The sequence below is a fragment of the Panthera tigris genome, chromosome C1 (assembly GCF_018350195.1).
Source record: "Panthera tigris isolate Pti1 chromosome C1, P.tigris_Pti1_mat1.1, whole genome shotgun sequence".
Taxonomy (NCBI): Eukaryota; Metazoa; Chordata; class Mammalia; order Carnivora; family Felidae; genus Panthera; species Panthera tigris.
Genome location: NC_056667.1, coordinates 58,952,743 through 58,978,147, shown reverse-complemented (window position 1 = coordinate 58,978,147; position 25,405 = coordinate 58,952,743). Strand labels below are relative to the sequence as shown.

The 25,405-nt window shown below is 35.0% G+C and overlaps 1 protein-coding gene across 7 annotated transcripts in view; it reads left to right on the top strand.

Annotated features, from left to right (window-relative positions):
• The window catches only part of NEGR1 (neuronal growth regulator 1), an 836,662-nt gene that overhangs the window by 492,783 nt on the left and 318,474 nt on the right, over positions 1-25,405 (top strand). For all 7 annotated transcript variants that reach the window (XM_007089805.3, XM_042997574.1, XM_042997579.1 and 4 more), the window contains exon 3: positions 7,206-7,331. In XM_007089805.3, the coding sequence (XP_007089867.1) occupies positions 7,206-7,331 (126 nt within the window). The remainder of the gene's footprint in view (positions 1-7,205; positions 7,332-25,405) is intronic.

Below are 25,405 nucleotides of genomic sequence, written 5' to 3'. Positions count from 1 at the left end.
ATAAAACACTCATCAGATTATCTTAATGATTAACTGGGTGCAGGAAACTAATGTTTTTAACCCACAAAGTCCACTCAAATGCCATCTGTTTCATAAAGCCTTGTCTAATATCAGTACCCCCTCCAATTCTGACTCCATAGGTAGAGTTAGATTTACTACTCGGGGTTCCCAAAACAACTTATATTACAAAATCCACTTTGTAGGATTTATGACTCCATATTATAGTTAATAGTGTTGGGTTTTTCTAACTCTTTAGACATAGACTTTAAGATTAGTCTCCCTAATCAAGTTGGTGCTCAGTAAATGTGGAATGGATGGATGGATGAATGGCTTAACGTAGGTCTCTGCCAATTTTGCTATTTTATATAGTGACCTCCTGAAGGGCAAAGCCAGTTGAGAAAAACGTGGAGATAGGTTTTCTAGAAAAGGAAAAACACTAAGCTAAGCAAAATGATTCAAAGTTTGAACCAAATTCTGAAAGATACATCTTTTCTCAGACATATTCTTTGCCCCCCAAAGTAGTACTGGCATATTCCATCCGTAGGTATTCACAAATCTGGCAAGTTTGCATTTACAAGTCACACTTGGGTTATTTTTTCCTCCTATCACTATCTGAGTGATGGGATGAGGGGAGAAGCCATAGAAATCTCTGAAATGTCATAAACTATAAAAAGTCAGCTATAGTCTATGAGCCGGAGAAAACAATGTTGCTAGTTAGATGCAAGCCAGGAAACCATCAGGCACCCACAAGCAAACCAATTTAGAGGAAAAAAATCCTGAAACAATTTCTTCTTCTCTCAGTTTGAGAACAGCACCTTTTCCAGGAGGTTTGTTATGTAACGTAGCTCTGCTTTCACTTTCTGGGGGCTGGCCAAGACTGAAAAGGGAAGTGCCAGCCTAGGGAAAGGAAGACTGTTCTTTTGATGCTGCCAGCCATTACCAGAGATGGGAGTGCAAAAAAGCGCCAATTCTCTGAAGATTTATAGTTATGTCTAGCTTGTTGATTCAAGCGGTTTGGAAAATCTTCAGAGATATAGCTTATTCGAACTAACTTAGACTCCGAATCTATGGAGAAGGGAAAAAAAGGCAGAAATAATATGTGTACACTCTTAGGGTCAAATCCTTTTGACCCCAAATTTACATAGCTTTTTAAGTAAAACAAAAAAACAAACAAAAAAAAACAACTCTAATCAACATATGCAATACTAAGATATGACAGCCTATTCTGTTGGGTATAAATGTATATGATTATTGCCATATCATACACATTTTGCCTGGCATAAACTATGGTAGGCAGTGACATAGGAAAATACTGTGTTTTTAAAAGAATATTGAATCCCCTGAATTGGAGAATCCTTGAAAAAAGTCACAGAGGACTCTTGACACTATAATTATATTTTCACTATATTCTCACATATTTATATTACATCATTCTCACAGTGGTATAAAATTCTATGGGAAATATTCATTACAAAGTCAAAGACATATTAGTTCAACCATAAAAGAACAAGAAAACAAATATTTGTTGAATATTTTCCATGTGTCAGTACCTTTTCTAGGTGTTGGTGATAGGCTGTTGCATAAACTAGATTCGTACCCAAGGTCTTTACTTCTGTTCTATGAGAAGAAGAGGTAATTAACAATGAAGTAAATATCAATGATACTGACAGATATAAGAGATGCTATAACAAAGAAACTATAAGAGGAGTGTGGAAGGACAGAGGGTTGTGGGTACAAGCTGTTATTACAATAAGACACATGCCCAGAAAAATCTATCTGGCTTTAAGATGATCAAAGCCATCAGTGATACAATGGTTTAAGGTAAAATTCTAACCCTTTAACATTCACTCTGAAATTTTCACTCAGTGTTTCTTGTTTGTAGGAAGTTTTGTGGGTGGAAGAATTCACTGTGAAGAAAGCTAAGTCAAGCAAGACACCAGAGACATAGAATAACTTTTGTTTTTATTTATTGTTTGGCCTAGTGAACATATTTGTAGAACAGATCTGGTGACCGTGTGCATAATCCAAATAGATATATGGAAGCTTTTAAATGATTTTAGGAATAGCTTCAGAGAATGATGTGAAGAGTGCACTTGCCTATAAAACACTGCTGTGATTTTTACACCCTGAGGAAACAAGTGGGTTTTATGCCAAGAATATTGTGGTTATGGTAAATACTGAACTGATGTTTCCTTCAATAATCTGTGAATGTTTGGGGCCAGATTAAGTACATACTTCATCCATTTTTCTTTTATCCCTGTAAATTCAAAGAAGACTTCCGCATGGATTTGTATGTGCTGTGGTCTTTCATTGACTCTCACAACTTAAGAACTTGATGGGCCATTTAATTGATTCTAGTGAGCCAACACAACTTTCCCAATCCAAATAGTCACTGTCTTGCACTTACAGTTAAGATAATCATCAAATATATCATCTAAGGTTTTCAGTGTTATGTGTGACCCAGCCTCACATCTCACGGAACTTGGTATGGGTGTGAACTCTGTTGTGTTTATTATTTCTCAAAATCATCTGCACATTTAATATGATAAAACACTGGGCTCATATGATTCAAATGATTCATATGAATCATAGTCTCATAGTCATCCTTTTTATTGGTTATGTTCCAGACTACAAGATGGATTTTATTGGTTATGTTCCAGACTACAAGATGGATTCTTAGAAGAAATTGAAGTTAACTCTGTGAAGGCTGCTCATTAAACAAACAAGTGAAAGACTTATTTTATTTATATGTAGATAAAAATGGGTGTACTTTAAAAACAAAAAACAGATGAAGCCACTCACAAACTCAGTTGCACATGATGATGCAAATGGTGCAGGATAATCCCAAATGGCTGGCCCTGTAGAAATCATTAGTTTTTGGTTTGGATATATATTCTACAATTTTCCTTACTGATACTGCTCCATACCCTGCCTGAGGACACTGTGATAGATGGCTGAACTGAGAGAAGGCAGTCGGGGCAGGTCAGACTGCACATTTTTTAGTGAAAGTGAAACTAAACAATTTTAAATTACCTTTAGTAAATTGAAATCAAGAGATTCACCTAAATATGCATTATCCCCTCACCATGGTGAGGTGAATAGGAGTTGAGGACGCAGTACTAGGTAGTAGTTGAATTTGAGGCCTGCAAGTAATTAAAGGCAAAGCAGATGATCAATTTGAGGATCCAAGAGTTACTCCCTTAAATGTATATGGGAATTTCAAAAAACACTCCATCCTAACACAATCTTCCAACCTCTGTTGTTTAGAAAGTTTCCAATGTTCTTCAATTCTGTAACTGGTGACATAGAACAATTAATTATGAACACAGTTGCAAAGTCATAAGAATCCCCAATAAGGGTCCCCTTAGGAGAGAGATATTCTGTGATTCAGTATGAAATCTAGAACTTCATTGTTTTACTTATGGTATCGTGATGATGATAACAGTGATGATAATGTTATAATAATTTCTTCCTATGAATTAAACAAGTTTACATTTAGATGACTAATTTATTCCTTTATTATTCTGCTCTAGGTCATAAACATGTGCACAGCAACTCAAAATGTTACTAAAATCTGTACTTACTTAGTGATTTAAAAATTGTTGAATTGATTGAACACTTATGCACCTTTTCAGACAAATGATTTTTCAGCTCAATTTCTAAATGAAAAGAGTTTGAGAGAGTTTAAGATAAGGCATATGGAAAAGGAACATACACCTAGAATAGTAAGATATTTTAACTCTCCTCATTGTTCTGTTTTTCTATGCAAGTGCATAGTATTTTGGAAATACTATAGACATGCTGCTTTGTCACTCACAGAGCTCAACAGAGTCCTCCCGACCTGTGTGCATGCATGATTTATACCCAAACTATAACCCAGGGACACCCATCAGAACTGAATGATCTTAAGATGCCTGAGGCATTACCATTCTTCCCTGCTCTTGTTACCCAAAGTAAAAGCATCTTTTTTTCTCTTCTATTTTCTCCTAGCATGATGCTGCCTCAGATCGTCCCAAGTCCTTTCCCAGTACCATACCTTATTCTAGATGCAGAGCTAACAATACCTCTATTTCTGTTGTCCTACATTGAGGCTATTAATAGTTTTTCTCTATTATAAATAGTACCACACTGAATAACTTGGTGCATAAACTATCCTACATGGTTCTCTTTAAAGGAAACCAACATAAAACTAATGTCTGCTGATTTGGTCGCACAAGGCATACCTATTAGACGTGTGTTCCTCATGTAAAATGGGAAAGGAAAACATGGAAAATATTTGTCTTCTCTTCATTACTTACCTAATTGCCTCCTTCTTTTAATTTTAAGTTCCTTGAGGGCAAGGATTATGCCTTGAAAATTTTGCATTTCCTGTGAGTCCAGAATTATTCCCTCCACAATACTCAGTAAAAGTTTGCAGTCTTGAACTGAATATAAAATGGCTTTGAACAGGCAGCAAAGCAACACCTGTTTTTGCCTCCACGAGCTACAGTGCATGTGAAGGATTTCATTGGCCCTCTTTACACACAGCATCTGCTGCCAACAGGTGATGCATTCTAGGGAGAAGAGCCTTGCCAGAGGGATTTTCCTTTACTAACATCCTCTTTCCAGATGTTTCTTCCCTGTAACATATCCTGACTTATGAGGCCCCGGGAGGCAATTGCCATCACTGAGATGACATGTCACACCTGGAATTCAACACTCTTCCCCACCACACAATTTCCCAAAGTTAAATGTCAAATCTAAGTTTATTGCTAAGGGACTTAGTTGTTTCTCTGTGAAGCCAAATAGTGTGCTTAATATTAGTTTACCACTCATGTTTACCACTTTAAATATAGGTAGACATGTAAAGAGTAAACTAACTATTTTAAGATCAGATAGAATTGACAAAATAATATACAGGATAGAATTCATGGTCTTGTGGCATTCCATCATTTTTCTTAAATATACATACCTTTGCCCAAAATTGAGTCAGTTATATGTTTGGAATACGTCGATAAACTTGACTGATCTCTATGTACTGTCTCCTGTATGAAGGAGGAAAGTACTATATAACTTTTGTTTAAATAGTGGCCATTTGCGTGTATGTAATTTGTGTATTTATATATGTACATATGTACACACGTATTTCATAGTTTACTGTTTCAGACCTGCACCTACATCCGTATATCCAGATGATCGTTTTGTTTAATTTAAGTTGATTCTTATTAGCTCTCCTATTCACCAATGAGTCATGAACACTTTTTTCTACTTTCCTCCAAGGGTATCTTAATGTCTTTTATTTCTGTTCTGTTTCAGTTAAGCTAAAAAGAGTCTTCAGTTTGGAATGATTCTTATTTTTTTTATTTTTATTTTTGCCTGGGAAAACTCACTGAAGAGTTTAATGATAATTTGTTTTAAATGCCAATTAAAGAATGTCATTTAGAAACAGTTACAATGGTATATTAGTTAGCAATAAGCTTTTTCCCAAATCTTAGCTACAGTTATATATAATCAAATACTTTATATTTATAATCAAATCATTCTAGGGGTTCTTTGGTAATGGAATATTGGTTTTATTAAAAAAATCTAAGATGATATTCAAAGTATGGATAATTTAATTTATCCCTGTGACAAATTTTAATTACCTTTTTTAAAATAGCTGTGAAACATATCTTTTGCATAAAGAAAGCCTAAGAATGGAACAATTAAAAGAATTCCAGTAAAAGGGTTATTTGTCTAAAAATTATGAAGACATCTAATTGCCAATTTTTGGTTTTTACCTGGAACTTCAACATACTATAATTTGTGTAGAGTAAACTAAAACTTATGGCACAAGCTGGTCATACACACTGCCAAAGTGATGAGTTGGTGAAAGCACAGGAAAAGGGCAGTACTGAAATGAAATTAAAAAACCACATATGTGTCCTAGGGCATTTAATAATGATAGCTAATACTGATGCCAGGTGCTTTAGTAAGTTCTTTAAAATACAGTGGCTTATTTAATCCTCACAGCAGCTATATGGGTTTCATCTTTCACATGAAGACACTGAGGCTGAGATACAGACGTAAATTGCCCTGGATAACACAGCTGGTAGAGAACCCAGGATTCGTATCCATGGCATTTGAGGAAGAAGTGAGAGACCATCTGATATTTGAAAGGATATGGACAGTTTAATTGGAAGTTCATTTAGGGATTTTCCTATCCAGCATTCCCAAAGTATATTCCATGGTCACCGGTTTTTTCAAATGCTCTTGGATAAAAGCATACATAGTCTAGTACATGAGGGGGGAAAAAAAAAGAACATACAAACAAATACAATAAGAACTTTTCCCTTTCATTCTTGGAGATTTACAGTAAGCATAACAAAGGTTCTAAGAAATCCCAGGGTGAAGAGATCTGTTTTAACCAGCGGTTCCCAGCCTTCACTGACAAGAAGACACTTTTCAAGCCCTTAGAAATGGAGCCCCTTCAAATATAAATGGTTAGTAAGTCCACCCCTACTAATTGGCAGATTGAAAATTGAGGTCCCAAATGCTTTTGTAACCCTGAAATCTCTTTTTTTAAATGTTTATTTATTTTGAGAGAAAGAGAGAGTGCAGGTGGGCACTCACTTGCGCACAAGCAGGGCAGGGGCAGAGAGAGAGAGAGACAGGGAGAGAGAACATCCCAAGTTCCACACTGACAACGCAGGACTCAGTCCCACGAACCATGAGATCATGACCTGAGTCAGATCTGACAAGAGTCAGATGCTCAACCGACTGAGCCACCCAAGCACCCCTTACCTCCTAATCCTATATATGTTTTACCTCACTTAGCTTTGAAAAGAGCAACTGTTCTGCTATTTTAAGTTTCTTCCAAATTTCCATTCTTATTAAATCATCTCATCAAGAAAGCCATCATTATAGTGGAGATACATAGGTGGAACAGATAGATTGGCTATATGGCAGTGTCTAATACAAGTATGCACAATAAAATTTTAATTGAAGTAAAATTCAAACTTTTTTGTTATTAATTCATTTATGCCGAAGTATTCAATATCTAAAAATTGGCGAACAAATAAAACCAGCCAACAAACAGAAAACTCTAGGAGAGTCCTAACAATCCAGAGAATCTCTATTTTGAGTGGTGAACATGGGCTGTAAGTATAATATCATGGAGTTGATCATGTTTAGTTCAATAGAATTTTACTGTATTTTGCTGACCACTGAATGTTTTGTCATTTCAGTTCCTCCGAAGATATATGACATCTCAAGCGATATGACCATCAATGAAGGAACCAATGTCACCCTTACTTGTTTGGCCACTGGGAAACCAGAGCCTTCCATTTCTTGGCGGCACATCTCACCATCAGGTAAAGCAGAAATATATCAGTGTTGTTTGAACCATTGCTCATTATTATTCTGTAACCTCGACGTTCAGAACCTAAGAGTCAACTTATATTTTTTACATATTTTTTGTGATATAAACAGGATACGTATTTTTATACTGAATCTTTATGCCTAAAGGCACTGTAGTTCACAGAAGTTAAATGAACGGTTTCTGTCAGAGCCCAGATTAGAATCTATGTCTCTTGGTTCTTAGTCAAGGTTATTTTCATTTTAGTGTACTGGATAATCACAAATCAATAGACATAAAGCTCAAATGGAAATATCACAAGAGAAATATCTTCATTTAAATGTGTAAGGCTTTTATTCAGTCGTCATTCACATGTTAATAGGCCAGCATGAACTGCTAAGGTAATCAAGAGAGAATGAAATTATACAAATTATGAGGTTGCTGGGTCTAATTTCAAAATGCAGTTCAGAATCAAGGATTTGGCATTTAGAATTAAATTTTAACTGATAAGGGATCTGAAAGCCCAAGACTTTAAGTAACTTGTACAAGACCACAGAGCTAGGTGAAATTAAGGGATGTAACATTTTGTATGGGTTTCGGGTGCTTCTGCTACAGTGCACGTTCTCCTAAACACATTAAGTCAACTTTAGGAAGTTGGGTATAATCATCATCAAAACAAGGCTGTTTCCACAGCCACTCTTCACAGCATTACCAATTTGTGTAAAGATTAAATATTTGAACTATATAGCTTTGAGTTGTTCCCTGGAAATAACAGTGGTACTTTTAATGGATAGGATCCCACCACATACTCGATAAGTGAAATCTGATTTTATTCGTCTTATAGTTTTGGTGGAAATAGCTCTAACAAGGCTAGTGTGATGAAACTGCTTTTAAAGAAATCAGAAAATCACCCTTCAGGTAGGTGTAGAAAGAGTACAATGGCCACATCCATTTTATCTGCTAATGCTGTCCTTAGTATCACTTGTCCTTAAGTGTCTTTGAGTTTCCTCATTTATGCAGTCGGTCTAATGAGACTTACATCATATGCTAAGTATTAGCATGAATGTGAGAAAAAAATCAATAGAACAGCAGTATATACTTATATAATATGCATTATGGCCCCTATATTATTTCTGAAGCAGGAGTGTGCTCTTGACTGCCAATACTTCACTCCTTAGAGCAGCTACAGAATCATAAAACTGGTATATGAGCACTGAATTAGTGGCAGGACTCTCTATGGGGTCTAAGTGAGACAAACCGAGGGCAAGCAGTTAGGATACAAATACTTTTATCTCAAGGTTCTCATCCACATCAGTTCAGCCAATTGTATTGCAAATCTCATAGCCTCAGTTTTCTACTTTCCAAAAATCAAATGATAAAAATGCCTAACTATTGTGAGACTTAAAAAAGATAATAAGCATAAATGTGCTTTAAAAAGTATAAGGTGATATGCAAATGTATGGCTGATTCTTAATCATCTTTCCGGGGATTTAAATCTGATATGGCAATATAATTTTTGTAAGAATGAAGCACATAATCTTCATCTTCATATAATTTAAGATTAATATTTTGGACTGAACTCTCCTGCTTTGCAGTGCTTGTTATTATGCATATTCTTCTTTTTAAGTGCTTAGATACATTTTGGTTTAATTAAATAGCGTGAATGTTGGTTAGTGAAGTTATTAGAATAATGATAATGGATAACATCATGAAGCTGAAAGAAGACAGATTGGGTTTATAAGTTAAACTGCGTATGGATTTATTTTTCTGATCCTGCCATACAGAGCAAATGAGTAAAATTAGCATAAATATTAACTATTCTCCAATGAATAGCTAGACATGGGCGATATATTTATAAATGCTTCCAATAATTTCAAATTATAATTTATTAATGATCTGTATTCAAATGCACAGCACTGTAGAGTTTCTGCTTTAAGTAACATGTCTTATAATTTTATTAAATTTCTCCAACTTACATACTTATATTTAAAGCAAAATCATAAACTCCATTGACCTGTCTATATTTTACCTAAGAAATATCAACATTTTGTATGCTCTCTTCTTTTGGTATATCACAAAAGAAAATGTATCTAAAAATAGTGGTCACCACAGGAACAGATAACAGATACAGATACACTCCCTGTCTGTACTAGAAATAATGGCTGGTTTTTGCACATGTGTAATTTGTTTAGATTTTTTTTTAACCAGTATTTTTGTTAATTCTTGCTGATTTGTTCATGGTCTATATCAGTTTTACAAATGAACTAAAAAAATGGTCACAGGATGATAGCTCCACAGAGCTTCTCCCTAATCCCCACCACCATCCCCCACAAAAATTAGGTTGTGGGTTCAAACATATCACAAACATTGCCTTAACTAACTGGAGGTGTCATTCTACTTGTTACTTCAAACAACACATTGTACCTTTCACAAAAAACATCGTTCTTGAGAAGTTTCTGTATATATGAGCTTCCTTAGAGTTTATGTATGTTGATGATTTCTTTCTTTCTATATTTTCTATTCTATATCTAAAAATTAATTTCAAATTCATGTAAAAATTGTTACAGAAATAATACAAACTATGCCCTACATCCTTTACTTGATTTCATCCATCATTTTTCCCATTTGCTTCAACATTTGCTGTGTGTAGAGTATATGAAAATTTATATATTTTTTCATTGAATCATTTGAAAACAATCTGCATACATCATGGCCTTTTCTTCCTAGTTATGTCAGTGTGTGTTTCTGAAGACTAAGGGCATTCTTTTATGTAACCACAATGCTGTTTTCAACTTATGTGCATTTAACATTGGTATCATACTTTTGTCCCATTGTTATTCATATTCCAATTTTGTCAATTGATGGAATAACGTTCTGTATAGATTTTTTTTTCCTCTAAGTACGAAATCCAAGTATCTTATTTTGTTGTCACATCCCTTCAGTCCTCTTTATTCTGGGGTCTAATTCCTAATGGCATTACCAAACATTGACATTTTTCAGCACTGAATGTGCCATCCCCTTCTTTTTTAACAGGATGTGTTCTCACTTGGGGTTTGACTCATGCTTCCTCGTGATTAGGTTCTAGTCATGCCCATCTGGGACGAAACAAGTGAAGTTGTGGCCTTCTCAGGGAATGATATCCACAGGCGCAGGATATCCATCTGTCCCTCATTTGTGATGTAATTTTGATTACCTAATCAAGGTGTCTGATTTCTGCATTGCATAGTTCTCTCTCTCTCTCTCTCTCTCTCTCTCTCTCTCTCTCTCTCTTCTTTTCGCCATGCTACCACTAAGCAGTATTGGAGAGATTTTAAACTCTTAAGATGCAAATGTCTGTTGCTTGTTAACCTTCCCCTTAGATTTTGCATTACCAGTGATTCTTTTGTGAACTAATCTTTACTCTGATGATTACAAAATGATGATTTTTCTAGCTTGAGCAATCCTACTTTTACCAGTCAGCGCTTGGCATTCCACTGCAATCATTAACCTGACTTCCCCTATTTCTTACTTATTTATTACTTTATCTATTTATCATGGCGGAGGCTCATGGATTCCCAACTTTTTTAAACTTTTTATGTTTCATTACTGTCTTTGGTTATTTTGATTCTCCAATTGTCCCTTATTTGGTGAGTAGAAGTCACTTCATTCTGATTCCCGTGTCCTTTTGATGTGTTACCATCATTTTTTTTTTCAACACTTTGATGCTTTCTGGCATGGCAAAATATGCCAGGTTCATCTTGTATTTTAATTGCCCTATCTGTGGAATCAGAGATTTTACATTACTTCAAACAGTTGGATACAGTATACTTGGGGTTATAATAATTATACATTGGCTTCAAATATATAACCCTGTTCACCTGTTTTATAGTAAAATTATTAGAAACTCAGACATCTAGACTATTTTCTATGATACTCTATTAACCAAAAGAACTTAAATAACTTTAGTGCAAAAAATTAACCATATTTTGTTTGGTTTTATCTAACAATCCTGGGATAGGGCCTGGAATGTAGTGTGCATACAAAAGGTGATTACAGAATTAATGGTAAAAAGGATTTATGTCAAGCAGAACATAAGGAGGCAATTAATTATTCGATCATGAGAAACTTAGAAACTTCATGCATCTTTATTTACAAGTGATACTACTGCTTTAACTAATCTATGACTAACTTCTTATATACTTAGACATTTTCAAGGTTTTCTCAAAATTTGTAATCTAAGGTAATTCAATTTCATGTAATTTAAAGGGTAAGGTAAGGTAATTTAATATAATTCCTAAGGGAATTCTAATAATGAAGTTTCCTACCCACAATTTCTTAGGCATCAGACGGTGCTGGTATAGTACAGTGGTTAAGATCATGAACTTTACATCAGTCAGAACTGGGTTTGAGACCCAGATCTTCATCTTACACACTGTAAAATCTTTGACAAAACTGTTAACTCCTTTAAACTTTACACATAACATGGTGGTACTGATGGTGCCAGAATTGTTATGAGTATTAAATGGAATAGTATAGAGCATTGAACAGAGTTGGTGACTTACAGTAAATATCATGTAGTATTAGTGGTTAATTTACTACTGAAATGTGTTTAAACTTTTGATCAAATGGAATCTCCAACCCTGTTTCTAAAATTGAGGGGCTTACTTACAACTCTTGAATGCACTTCACATAGCTGCTCTCAAATGAGGGTATCATAAAGCTAAAACTCACTTAAAACTTTTAGAGAACATTGACAAATTTACACAAGTCATCTGATTTTGAATATGAAAGCAAAATAAAATTCTTAATCATACATCATTAGATTAATAAATCTAGATCCACTCAAAAAAAAAAAAACAGGAAAAGTTAAAAGATACATTTTAAAATAATAGATTATAGATATCAAATTATGAGGCATTTTGAAAGCCTCTATCAAATTTCCATTTATTATTCATTGCTGCTTATCTTAATCTTTGCTTCCTAGTTTCTTTTTATACTTTGATATCTGGAATCTCCAGAAATGTTCTCACTCTACCCTGTTGGTGTTTATTAGCTGACAAAGATATTCTTTTAGCTCTGGAGCAAAATACGATCATAAACACTGGATTGTATGTCTTAAACTCCCTTTTGTCTAATTTCCGTATGCCTAGTGCTGTTTGATGGAATATATCACCCTAATTATCCATAAGAGTTAAGGCTATTGCTGAACTGAAGGTAAAGACTGTTCATGTCGTTTTGTCCTTTTATGTACTGGATTCCATTCATCCTTTCCCACTTGTCGGTTCTTTTTTTTAAGTACATTCATTTATTTTGAAAGATAGCACAAGCACAGGGAGGGGCAGAGAGAGAGAGTGGGAGAGCATCCCCAGCAGACTTTGTACGCTCAATGCAGAGCCTGACGCAGGGCTCCAACTGCGAGATCATGACCTGAACCAAAATCAAGGGTAAGATCCTCAACCAACTGAACCACCCAGGTGCCCCTGTCAGTTCCTTATTCCATTAAATATTCTCTCTCTCCCTCCCTCATTAACCTCTTCCCCTCTATTGACTTCATCTTGTCCACAAACTCCAGTTATTCTTTTCTGAAATCAATCTCATGACACTTTTGCTTGGGCTTGTGACTGGCATCTTATTTTGTTGTTGTTTTCTGTTTGTTCCCTCTAGTTTTTCTCTCTGTTTTCTTTTTCCTGCCTTTCTGTGAGTTACTTGGCCATTTTTGAATTCTGCTTTGGGTTTTTGAGTGTGCTTCTTTGCATAAATTTAATAGTATTGTATCATATAAGCATAATTTATCATAGTCTACAGGTATCCATATTTTACTAGTTCCAGTGAAGTATAGAAACCTTACCTACATTTATTCTCCTGCTTTTTTGATATAGCAATCTTAAATATTTCTCTACATACAGTGGTATAGTTTGTGTTTCAACTGCCAAACATATATTAGAAAACTCAAAAGAAGGGAAGTATTTTGTATTTATCTATTCTGTTACTCTTCCTTTTATTTAGAAAACTTCCTTTAGCCATGCTTTTATGGTAGGTCCACTAAAGATATTCTCTCAGAATAGACTTCTGAGAACATCTTGATTTTGCCTTTATTCTTAAAGGATATTTCTGCTTGGGATAGAATACTGAGTTTAATAAGACATACACTTATTTAACATTCAAGTAGCCTTAAAATAACCTTAAGACAACATTTGGAAATCATGTGGATTGACATATAGAACCTTTGAAAACTAAAAACGAGTGTTTTCCATGCTTGCCATAAGTCTTGCTATACGTTTACCCCAGCTATAAAATAAACAGTATAAACTGTCCATTAGGAATATAACAGATATTGCCAAACTAAGGAATATTAAGGATTTTAAGATTGTCAAAAGAGAGCCATTTCAGGATAACAAAGTCAGTATTCATTAGACCGTGGGTTAGCAAGCTAAAGCCTGTGGGCCAACTGGCTTTACTTTCTATTTCTGTAGATGAAGTTTGTTGTTGTTGTTGTTGTTGTTGTTGGAACATAGCCATGCTATCAACTTTACATATAGCCTTTGACTGCTTTCTCAGGACTACAAGGTAGAGTTGAGTAGTTGCAGTAGAAACCATATGGTCCACAAAGCCTAAACAATTTATTGTCTGTTCTTTTTTTATTATTATTATTTTAATGTTCACTTATTTTTGAGAGAGAGAGAGACAGAGCACGAGCAGGAGAGGGGCAGAGAGAGAGGGAGACACAGAATCCGAAGCAGGCTCCAGGCTCTGAGCTGTCAGCACAGAGCCCGATACGGGGCTCTAACTCACAAGCTGTGAGATCATGACCTGAGCTGAAGTTGTACACGTAACCGACTGAGCCACCCAGGAGCCCCATTGTCTGTTTTTTTAAGAGTTGGCTGACCCCTGCCTTAGATACTTTAAAAGAAGTTTAGGTTTTAAATTTTATTTCCTAGCTGTAAGACATACAGGTTTAGCACATTAAAACTTCTATAACCTTTAAAGAGAATTAAGACAGAAATGTTAATTATCAGAAAAAATAGAAAGCTATAAAAAATGAAAATTATTAACTAAAAACGATGTGTACCATTCAAACCTATTGTTTAAAATAATTCTGAAAATAATTTGAGTCAATACAGGTACAAACCAGAAGCTATTACTTTCTATTAGTGCTCTTGATTCTATTGTCATTCCCCTTTTGTGAAAGAAAGTCTCTGAAACACTTGAGTGCTGGGCCAACCCCAAGGATGGTATGATGAAGAGGCTGTGTGTGTGATCCTCGCAAGCTGGCAGCCTGTCGCCCAAACACTGTAATTCTTTAAGAGTCTTTTTTCAGGTTTGCAATCCTGACACTGCACTTTACTCTTTAATGTTAGGAAGAAAAATTTAGTAAAACCAGCAATTTATGCTGATGACATTTCAACAATATGAGATCTTCAGATTACTAGCTATGGTTCTGGTTCCATTGTAGAGTTGCACTCTATGTGGAGCGTTTGTGAATTTCCATAATGGGTTTACATAATGGATAATTATATAATGAATGAATCTACATAATGATGGCAAGTTAAACTTTTACCATAAGATTGCACACCAATAATTTATATATGCAGTTAAAAGTGCCTCTTTGTTCTGGGAGTTTTCTTTATAATTTTAACTTTCATTTGTCTGTTTCCAGAGACCTCTCTACTTCTATTTAGTTAGTGGTGGGCTACGAGGAATTGTTTGTATTCAGAACTGTTAATGCCTACTATTTGATTTTGAAAACAAGAAAGTTTTCATTATTTTAAAACACATATAAGGCGAAGCAATGAGTCTGATGATACGATGAATCAATATAAAATATAATCCACTATTCTCAGGGGAAAGTGCTTACCCATATAAAACAGAAAACATGAACCCATCAAGAATTTCAAGCATTTTATAAAGGATCTTTTTTTTTTTCTTATGGAACTTGATTTTCTGAAGGAGCTGGGCATTAGGAAAAAAAAAATACACACACACACACACACACACACACACTCCAGTTTATCTCCCTTGGGTGGACTGAATTTTGGAAATAATGGTTGGTATTAGGTTATTTATGTATATTTTTTAATTTAATTTGTTTTTTAAAAATTTAAGTATAAATTGGGGCACCTGGGTGGCTCAGTTGGTTGAGCGTCTCACTTCGGCTCAGGTCATAATCTCATGGATTGTGGGTTTAAGCCCCACATTGTGCTCTGTGCTGACAGCTCAGAGCCTGGAACCTCCTTTGGATTCAGTGTCTCCTCTCTCTCTGACACTCCCCCTGCTTATGCTGTCTTTCTCTCAAAAATATACAAACATTAAAAAAAGTAAATAATTTAAGTATTATTAACATACAATGTTATGTTAGTTTCAGATGATGTGCAATATAATGAATGATTCAACAATTCTATACATGACTCAGTTCTCATTATAAGTGTGCTCTTTAATCCCCTTCAGCTTTTTCACCCCTGCCCCCCACGCCTCCCCTCTAGCAATTGCCAGTTTGTTCTATATATTTAAGAGTGTTGATTCTTTGTTTCTTTTTCCCCCCTTTGTTCATTTGTTTCTTCAATTCCACATAGAAATGAAATGATATAATATTTATCTTTCTCTGACTGACTTATTTTACTTAACATTTTACCCTCTATATCCATCCATTTTGTTGCAGATGGCAAGGTTACATTCTTTTAGGCTGTTTATGTTTTAGGAATTAGATTTTTCTAGATTATTTTTTCAGAGTGATTTCAATGTCACCTTACATGTATTAGGAAAAGGCATTACATAACTGGTTATATTAAAACAAGTTAGGGCTTGTTTATAATCTTAGAAAATTCAGCTTTTAATTTGGTTGTAAATTTCATGCTAATTCATGCTGAGGTGAGACTCCATGGGTAAAAATTTCACTCATAATATTAAAATAGATCCCATATGGTTCCAGAAAGATCACCAGTAGGTACTGTGAATGTATAAATGAGCCCAGTTTGGGGTGCCTGGGTGGCTTAGTTGGTTGAGTGCCCAACTTTGGCTGAGGTCATGATCTCATGGCTTGTGGGTTCGAGCCCCATATTGGGCTCTGTGCTGACAGCTTAGGGCCTGGAGCCTGCTTCTGATTCTGTGTCTCCTCTCTCGCTGCCTCTCCCCATCTTCCCCCCCTCCCCCCCCTCCCCGCTTGCACTCTGTCTCTCTCAAAAATTAACATTAAAAATAATAAAAAATAAATAAAATAAAATGAGCCCAGTTAATACTTATATTAAGTATTAATTATTGAGCACTTAGTATGCCCCAGGCACTGTTCTAACATAGTTTAACATATGCTAACTATTTTACATGCAAAGTATTATAACTTCATAGATACATTTATGAAGAAAAAAGCATGATGTTCATTTGAACCCAGGTTGTACTGATCATTTAAACCCCAGCAGTCAGTGAAGATACAACTTGGTTTTACTTCTCATAAATGTAAAATCATGTCCATCAAGACTACATTCCTATACAAACAAGCTCTATTGAAACTTAAGTGCTGTTTCTGGCTTATTACTACAATAAGAAAAAGAAAATATGTCAATAATGATTATTTTTTACAAATCAAGACCCAAAGTGTCATTGACAGTTATAGACATGAGCATATGGTTGGCTTGAAATAAATTATTAGAGGAGTTATGATCTCCTGTGTAAAAGAATGCTATACCCATTTTCGTTACTCAAAATCAATACATTGCTATTGAATTTTAATGGTACTCCACCTTGTTTTAAAATTATACGTTTCTTGATTAACTTGACCATAATTAGTACAATCATCACTAGTGGAAAATTAAAATGATTTTAGTAATCTTGGATTATAGATCAATAAAACTATGATAAACACTTTTTATTCTTTTTATGAGCTATCTCTGTATGACCTATGATTCAGGCAAATACATCTACATAGTAAGTACTCAATAAATATCTATTAAAGGATATAATATTTTAGAATACTGTAAATTCTTCACATGATTAATAAATTCATATTTGCTGATTAATGTCTTAAAAATTAATATGACTAATAATTATTTTCCTTTATAACCTTTATGAATAGATCATTTCCCCAAAGAAATTATAGAAAAAGCTAATAACATTTTTATAATTATTAAACTCCTATTAAACAAGGCACTTATAACAGTGCTAGAAAGGACATAGCTAGTACTTGTACTACTTGGTTTTAAATCCCTGTTTTGCCACTTACTACATGTGTTACACTGGGCAAATTTCTTAAGCTCTCTGTATCTCAATTTCTTCATCTACAAAATGGAGATAATAATAGTAATAGTGATGGTAATAATATCACAGGGCTGCGATCTAAAGGGAATGCTAACAAACAAGAGTTTAAGAGAAAACTCGGGCAAAATTAAGAGCTCCAAATTCTTGGTTACTATTATTAAAATTTCTTTTACAGTTCATCGTCAGGTAAAAGTTGCTTGAAGACAGATGATGAAAGATGGCGATGATAAATACCAATAAATGCTGTGCACGTATGTGATAAAAATCAGATAATGATTGCATTTCTAAACTTGTGAGATGCTTTTTTGTATTTAGTTGTTTCGTACAGAAGACAAAAAAGGGATTACTTTACTGAGCAACTACCACAATGACTTCTAACAACAAAGTTTGAATTATTTATTCAGATTCTGATAAATGGTGGGTGGGGAATGAGAGCGGAGGACAGGAAACACTATGTATTAGTGGAGGCATAAATTTGTTTTCTTTAGTTTTATTTTTGCTGTAGGAAAAAAAATCCATAAAAATAAAGAACAAAAGAAAAGTCTTTCAGACAGCTATAGATTCCTAGGAGACTGCCTTCACAATAAAGGAGCAAGCCTCTCTGAGACTTCTGTATGATTACTAACCTAAACAAAGCCAAGGTCAAGGATACAAAGGATACTGTGACCAGGAGACCAGGAATAATGGTGCTTAGTTTTTCTGTTTGTTATTATTATTTATAAATCCCCTAGACCTAGTTTACCGTGCAACCCAATTTCAGCCTGTTAAAATTCCCAAAAAAATTATGGAATATTTTTTATCAGAAGATGGTACTTTCATTATCTATAAAAATGTTACAAAAGTGACTTTGTCCTAAGGGAAGAAGGTCAGCATTCATGAAATGTCCCCTAGTATAATACATAATGAAAACGTCTTATGAAATGTTGAGAGACTAATTTTGCCAGACTGACAAAAGAGACAAAATGCAATATTTATTGTATATAAACTTTGTGTGTAAACTTTGCCTAAGAGATGGAGACTAAAAACCTAGAATTGTTGTGTATTTTTGTCTAAGGTTATGTTTCACTGTGATCTTTAGAAATTTGCAGAGTATATTCTTGCATAAATTTACAGATTAATAATAAGCCATACTAAAGTCTCAAAAACTTGTTTTTAAAATATACAGGATTATGGAATTCATTAAAATAACTTTTTTTATTTACGTTTTATTTTCACCTTCCTTGTTAGCCAATTTTTTAAAATGCTTCCTTTTGCATTAGGTTTGAATTTAATCCAGTACTAGCTGTATTGTTTCTGGACAGTGCTGAAGCTCTGAAGATGTATTATACCCATGCATCATCATAGCATTGTCATTCTGAGGATATATTAGTGTAATACATCTTCAGAGCCCTCAAATGAGAAGCTGTCTGGAAGGAATGGGGTGAGGAGCAAATTCAATTCAATTACAGGACAAAAGAACCAGCTGAAGAGAAGGAGAGAACTCTCAAAGCAAGATTCTCAGTGGAGTTGATTACAACCAGGTATTTCATGGAAGTATACTCCATTTTTCCTTTTGTGACATGACAAAGACTAATTATGGATTTTGAACACACATCTGTAAAGATAAAATGGCTTCTCAACCCTGTGTTTGACTCAGTAGGCACCTGATGGCTTTTGTGAGGCATTTAATTGATTTTTGAGAAAGTCGTATAAACATTCATATTCATTTAACATATAAGCCTAAAGTATATGACAACTTGCAGATTGGTTTATTAAAATGTGATAGGTGCAAAGGAATGTTTGCCCTTCAAATAAAGTCTTAGTTGGCAATTCTTAAATTTTCAGACATAAGAGACAGCAGCTGGCTGAAAAATGATCAACAGGCAAGAAATGAGAAAACCAACAACTCTTCTTAGTCAGCCCTTGACTATTTCTACTAGATTGGGCTGTCTACAGGAGCCTGGGTGACTGTCGGTTAAGTGTTACTTTTGATTTTGGTTCAGGTCATGATCTCAGGGTTCCTGAGATGCAGCTCCACCCCACTGGGCTCTGTGCTGACAGCAAGGAGCCTGCTTGGGATTCTCTCTCTGTCCCTCCTCTGCTCACGCACACATACATGCTTTCTCTCTGTCTGAAAAATAAATAAATAAACTTAGATTGGGCTGTCTGGAGTGATCAATAAGTCTTATTGCTAGGGTAAATTTTTCTTCTATAGCTCTCATATGTTAAAAAGAAAAGAGATTCTTAATTTTGTCATAGTGCAAATACATTCAGTGTTGAGAGCGTTCAATCTGGCTAACATGTTTTGCAAAAATAGATTGCTTAGTAAAAAATCCTTAGCTCATTATATAATGGTTATATTATGAATATTTATTTTACATTTATTTTCTTTAAAAATCCTCTATTGAACACTTACATGCCAGACAATTTGTTAAACAGCGAATACACAGATGTAAAAGGCAAAAATACAGCTACTAACTTCAGAGTTTACAATCCTGTTGGAAGACACAGATGAAGAGGGAAATAATTACACGTTAACTAAAGACTGTATAAAGTCATAGACTATGAATAAAACAAGGAAGTATCTTTGAGAAGCTATCTTTTAAATGAAGCCTTGACTTGAAGCTGAAGGAAGGGAGGCTGCTGTGTGAAGTAATGCTGTGCAGTCTGTGTAGAGAGAATAATATCTGCGAATAATTGAAGCAGGAGAGAAGTCAGTGTGTTTTAAAACTGAAGGCAGTGGGTCTGGAACAAGCAGAGAAAAGGGGAAGAGAATAGCTTAAGGTGAGGCTGCAAAAGGTTAGCACGTGCTGGTCAGATCAACCAGGGGTTAGAGACCATAGTGAGCAAAATAGGTGTTTGTTGTTTGTTTGTTTGTTTGTTTGCTTGCTTGTTTTTTTAAATGCAGAGGAAAGCCATGGAAGCATGGGGGTGACATGATTTTATTTTAATGTGCAAAAGATGTTTTTGGTACCGTGTAGAGAATGAGTTGCAGGGAGCCTGAAGCAGAAGCCGGGAGACCATTCAGGAGACTAATGTAGTAGTTGCAGTGAGGGATGATGCTGACTTCAACAAGGGTAATGGCAATAGAGGGAGAGAAGTGCCTGAATCCTTTCCCTTTTTACAAGTAAAATCAAAAGACTGAGAGATGGGAGATGGGGAATGCCTTTTAGTTTTATGGTTTCATCAGTTTGGAGAATGGGCATGTTGTTAACTGACGTGAAGCAAACCAGGAGAGAAATATATTTTCAAGAAAGATCGATTTTTCTTTTGGCCATGTTATCAGGTATATTAGACATCCAAATGGAAATATCAGTGAGTAATTGGCTAAATGAGGCTTAATCTCGTGGAAGGAGCCAGGACAAGAAATGAGACCTGGGGTCATGAATGGGAGTCTGTCCTCAGGAGGCAAAGTGGATAGACAAAGAAGGTCCATGACCAATGTGTGAGGATTTAGGAGATGAAAGAACAAAAGAAAAAGCAAGAGTTGCTAGTATGACAGATGAAGACTGAGGAAAGTAAATTGTAAAATTTAAATTAGTTTGAAAGGAAATTCATAGAGGGGAGCCTGGGTGGCTCAGTCAGTTAAGCATCCAACTGTGGCTCAGGTCATGATCTCACAGTTCATGAGTTCAAGCCCCGCATCAGGCTCTGTGCTGTCAGCACAGCCCTTTCCCCACACGTACTCTCTCTGTCTCTCTCTTTGTCTCTCTCTCTCTCCCAAGATAAATAGATAAACTCTTTAAAAAATAACGTAAATTCATAGAACAGAAAGATTGTTTTAATAATTAGAAAAAAAAGCTTAAAGAGTTGAAATGTAATAAGAGATAGAATGAGATACATACAGCAAAGCGTCTATTGTGTTTGGCAAAATAAAGATCAATTTTGACCTTGATAAAAGCTGTTTTAGTGACATGGTTGGAAACGGGAGCCAGACTGGGTGGTTTAAATAGTGAATACAGGTGAGGGTGGTGAACTAGTAGAGAAATCTTGTCTCTTTCAGAAATTTTGTGGTGATGGGGAGAAGAGATATGGGATGTTTGCTGGACTGTGTGTAAGGATGAGGGTCAAATTTTTTGAGAGAAAGAATATAACAAATCCAATATACCTGTCATTGGGCTTCAGCAGTTAGCGACACATGCCAATTTTGTTCATCCATGCTGCCTTCCCCAACTTAAAGGAGAATTTTTTCCTTTTTTTTTTTTATGTCACAAAAATGTTCTTGTTAAAGGACCACAGTAGTGCCATACAATAGTAATTGCAGAACATTTAAATTCCGATGGATCATAAAACAAAACAGAAATAGGAGCAGTTGTAAACGTAATATCACCGTCTCTTTTATGTTTTATTCTTAACCCCACGATGTAGAGGCTTCTGTTTGACCAATAGAGAGTGCGTAAGGAGCTGAAGACTCTCAGGAGTGTATTGTGTGCTGCTCACAAGCTCCCTGTGCTCAGCTCTGTCACTGGAACATGTCAGTTAGAGGGACACAAAGTTTCTCAGTTCCAGCTCTTTCAGGAAAGCTTCTCTTCTCTTTTTTGATAACATGCTCTGTCTCTTAGTTCCGTTCCATTGCTTTGCCCTGAAATTGTGTGTGCTTTATGCCCAATTCATCACCCCAGGTGTCTGCTGCCCTGACTGGCACCAGCCTGGAAATGTCACCTGGCAGTTTATTGCTCAAAGGAATCACAATCCTTTCCCTTTCCTTGTGGTCGGTAACAGGAGGTGCAGTCTTCGAAAAAGTCAGCCTTTCTCTTCCCAGGTGTTCCCTTGCTCTGCAGCCATCACATATTGCCAACTGTTCCTATCACCATTCTAAAATGTTACAGAGCATATGTTGGATCCACCGAGTTAAATCAGGAAGAAGGAAGAAAGAAAATTGGTGTAGTTTCCAGATAGTTAGGGGAAAAAAAGCTTCTATCTACACACCTGTGGAATCTGATTTATAGAGTAATAGGTATACCAGTTCACTAGAATACGAAAATGCTCAGTAAATATAATTTGAGCCTATAAGCCAAAAAACAATCTTTTCATATGATACGTTTGATGAATTTGTTAGATTCTTAAATTTGTGTTGTGTCTCTCAAACATGGCTTCTGTGATCCACTGAGTCCTTGTAGTCTAAGACTGTAATCTAAAAGGGTTAAGGTGGAATTAAAATTCTGATTTAGGTAGTTTGGTAATGGAATTGGAACTCAACCTTTACTTGGCTTTGGTATGCAAATTTATCCTCTCTAGGATTTCCTCCTACAGATGGTGGGGTAATCAGATGTAAGGGGGTTGAATAGAATATGATTTCTCCAAACCCCACTAACGCAAAGAAGGACACATGTTGAGCTTGTTAAGGCCCTGACATAATCAACTTTAATCACGATGTCTAGACTACACATCAAACATGTCTAGATTAAGATATGCATTTCGGATTGTTGTTCAGCATCGATTTTCTTATACACTGCCTTCCAATTTCATTATTTTGAAATTATTCTTTCATTTATATATCTACAACATCCACAAATTTGAAATCTACCCATTAAAGGGGATGGACCTACTAAATACATAGTAGCAACCCATCCTTAGAATACAAAGAAGGTTGTATATATAATTACTAGAAAATCAGAGGAGGAATCTTGTTAACAGTCCACAGGCAAAGACAGTATCGATAACACTGATTCCTTATCATGAATGATGGAAAAGGCAGTATGTAGCTCTATGATTGCTAATAGAGATGTGTATACTTCCTCCTGAAAGTATTCAGACACGGGCAAAAGACTCCTGAGATTTAGCAAACCCACCGACCATGACCTACTTTTGAGGATTCATGTAGGTACAGACAGTGCCATCTTTTATCTCTGTTAGGGCATAAGATTTACAAGAGTCAAATCCACTTTCTATCCTGATCTTCATTGTGCTCTCAATATGATAGGGGCCTAAAAATATTTTTGAATGGATAGAAAAACCTGAAATATATTTTTGGTCATTTTGGGACATGATTTGATCTCTTCTTCTATTAACACTAGCAACACTAATGATGTCAACAATATCTTCTTGTGAGTACTTATTATCTGCCAGGCAGTTTATATTCATTTTCTTAATTAAACTTCAGAAAAGTCCCTATATTATAGGTGATGTTTGTTATTTGCATATTTTAGCTGAAGGAACTGGGACTTGGCATTTAGTAATTTTACCAAGGGCTCCAACTAGTATTCAAAATTTCAGAGTCAGAATTTACGTTCAACTTTGATAGACTCCAAAGCCCAAGCTGTTAACCATCACTAAAAGTAGGATATAGGGTATAAAGCCCAGCTGTTTGGAGGCGCCAATAGTAGAATTAGAATTTCTGGTTCATGTGTTTACTACAATAGAATGATGTTTATCTCAAAATGGCCGAGATTTTCAGGAACCATTGCCAGCAAAGTAAGGTATTATAAAATAGAATTGATACTCTATTTATTAGGTAATAAACTCCCTATCAATCAGATAATAATAACAATTGCATAATTTCATATCAGGAATGCTGCATAAATGAACTCTGGCACTCATGAAAGTGACAGGGTGTACTAATGATCGATACCATTGTATTTTATTATAGACCAGTGTGTTTCTCATAGAACGTTCACATAGAACGCTTTTGTTTTAAATATATGTCCTGTCTTCCTATTTTGCATTAATATATATTTTTTATAAAACAAATGTGAAAGAAAATGGCAAATTTTGTTTAATAGATATATTTTATATGCATTTTGTTTAATGTATATATATATATGTAAAATATACATCATATTCTTTAAAATTATAAAATTTTGTTTAATATGTGTATATATACATTTTAGTTTTATTTGTTTTTATCTTTTTAAGTTTTTATTTTAATTTTGGTTAGGGAACACACAGTGTTCTATTAGTTTTGGCTGTACAAGATACTGATTCAACAATTCCATACATCACCTGGTGCTCGTCATGACAAATTGCACTCCATCACTTATTTAACACATCCCTCCAATCCCCTCTCCTCTGGTAACCATCAGTTTGTTCTTAATATTTAAAAGTCTCTTCCTTGATTTGTCTCTCTCTCTCTCTTTTTTTATTTTCCCTTAGCTCATTTGCTTGTTTCTTATGATAAGTAAAATCATATGGTATTTGTCTTTCTCTGACTGACTTATTTCACTTAGCATAATACTCTTGCTCCATCCATGTCATTGCAAGTAACAAGATTTCATTCTCTTTATGACTGAATAATATTCCATTGTATGTATGTGTGGGATCATATATATATATATATATATATATGTGTGTGTGTGTGTGTGTATATATATATATATATATATCTTCTTTATTAATTCATCAATCAATGAACACTTGGGCTGCTTCCATATCATGGCTATGCTGCAATAAATTTGGGGGTGCATGTCTCCCTTGGAATTAATGTTTTTGTGTTCTTTGGGTAAATACCCAGTAGTGAAATTGCTGGATCATAAGGGTAGTTCTATTTTTACCTTTTTGAAGAATCTCTATACTGTTTTCCAGAGTGGTTGCACCAGTTTACATTCCCACCAACAGTGCACAAGGGTTCCTTTTTCTCCACATCCTCACTGACACCTGCCGTTTCTTGTGTTGTTGATTTTAGCCATTCTTACAGATGTGAGGTGACCTCTCATTGTAGTTTTGACTTGCATTTGCCTGATGGTGAGTAACAATGAACATCTTTTCATGTGTCTGTTGTCTATGTATACATTTTAAATGAAAAAATGGTGGACCCAAATGGCAAAATTTTATTTAATGCGTGTATCATATATATATTAAAATTATAAAATTTTGTTTTATATATATATATATATACACACACACACATACACACACACACACAATTTTGCCATTTGATCTCACCATCAT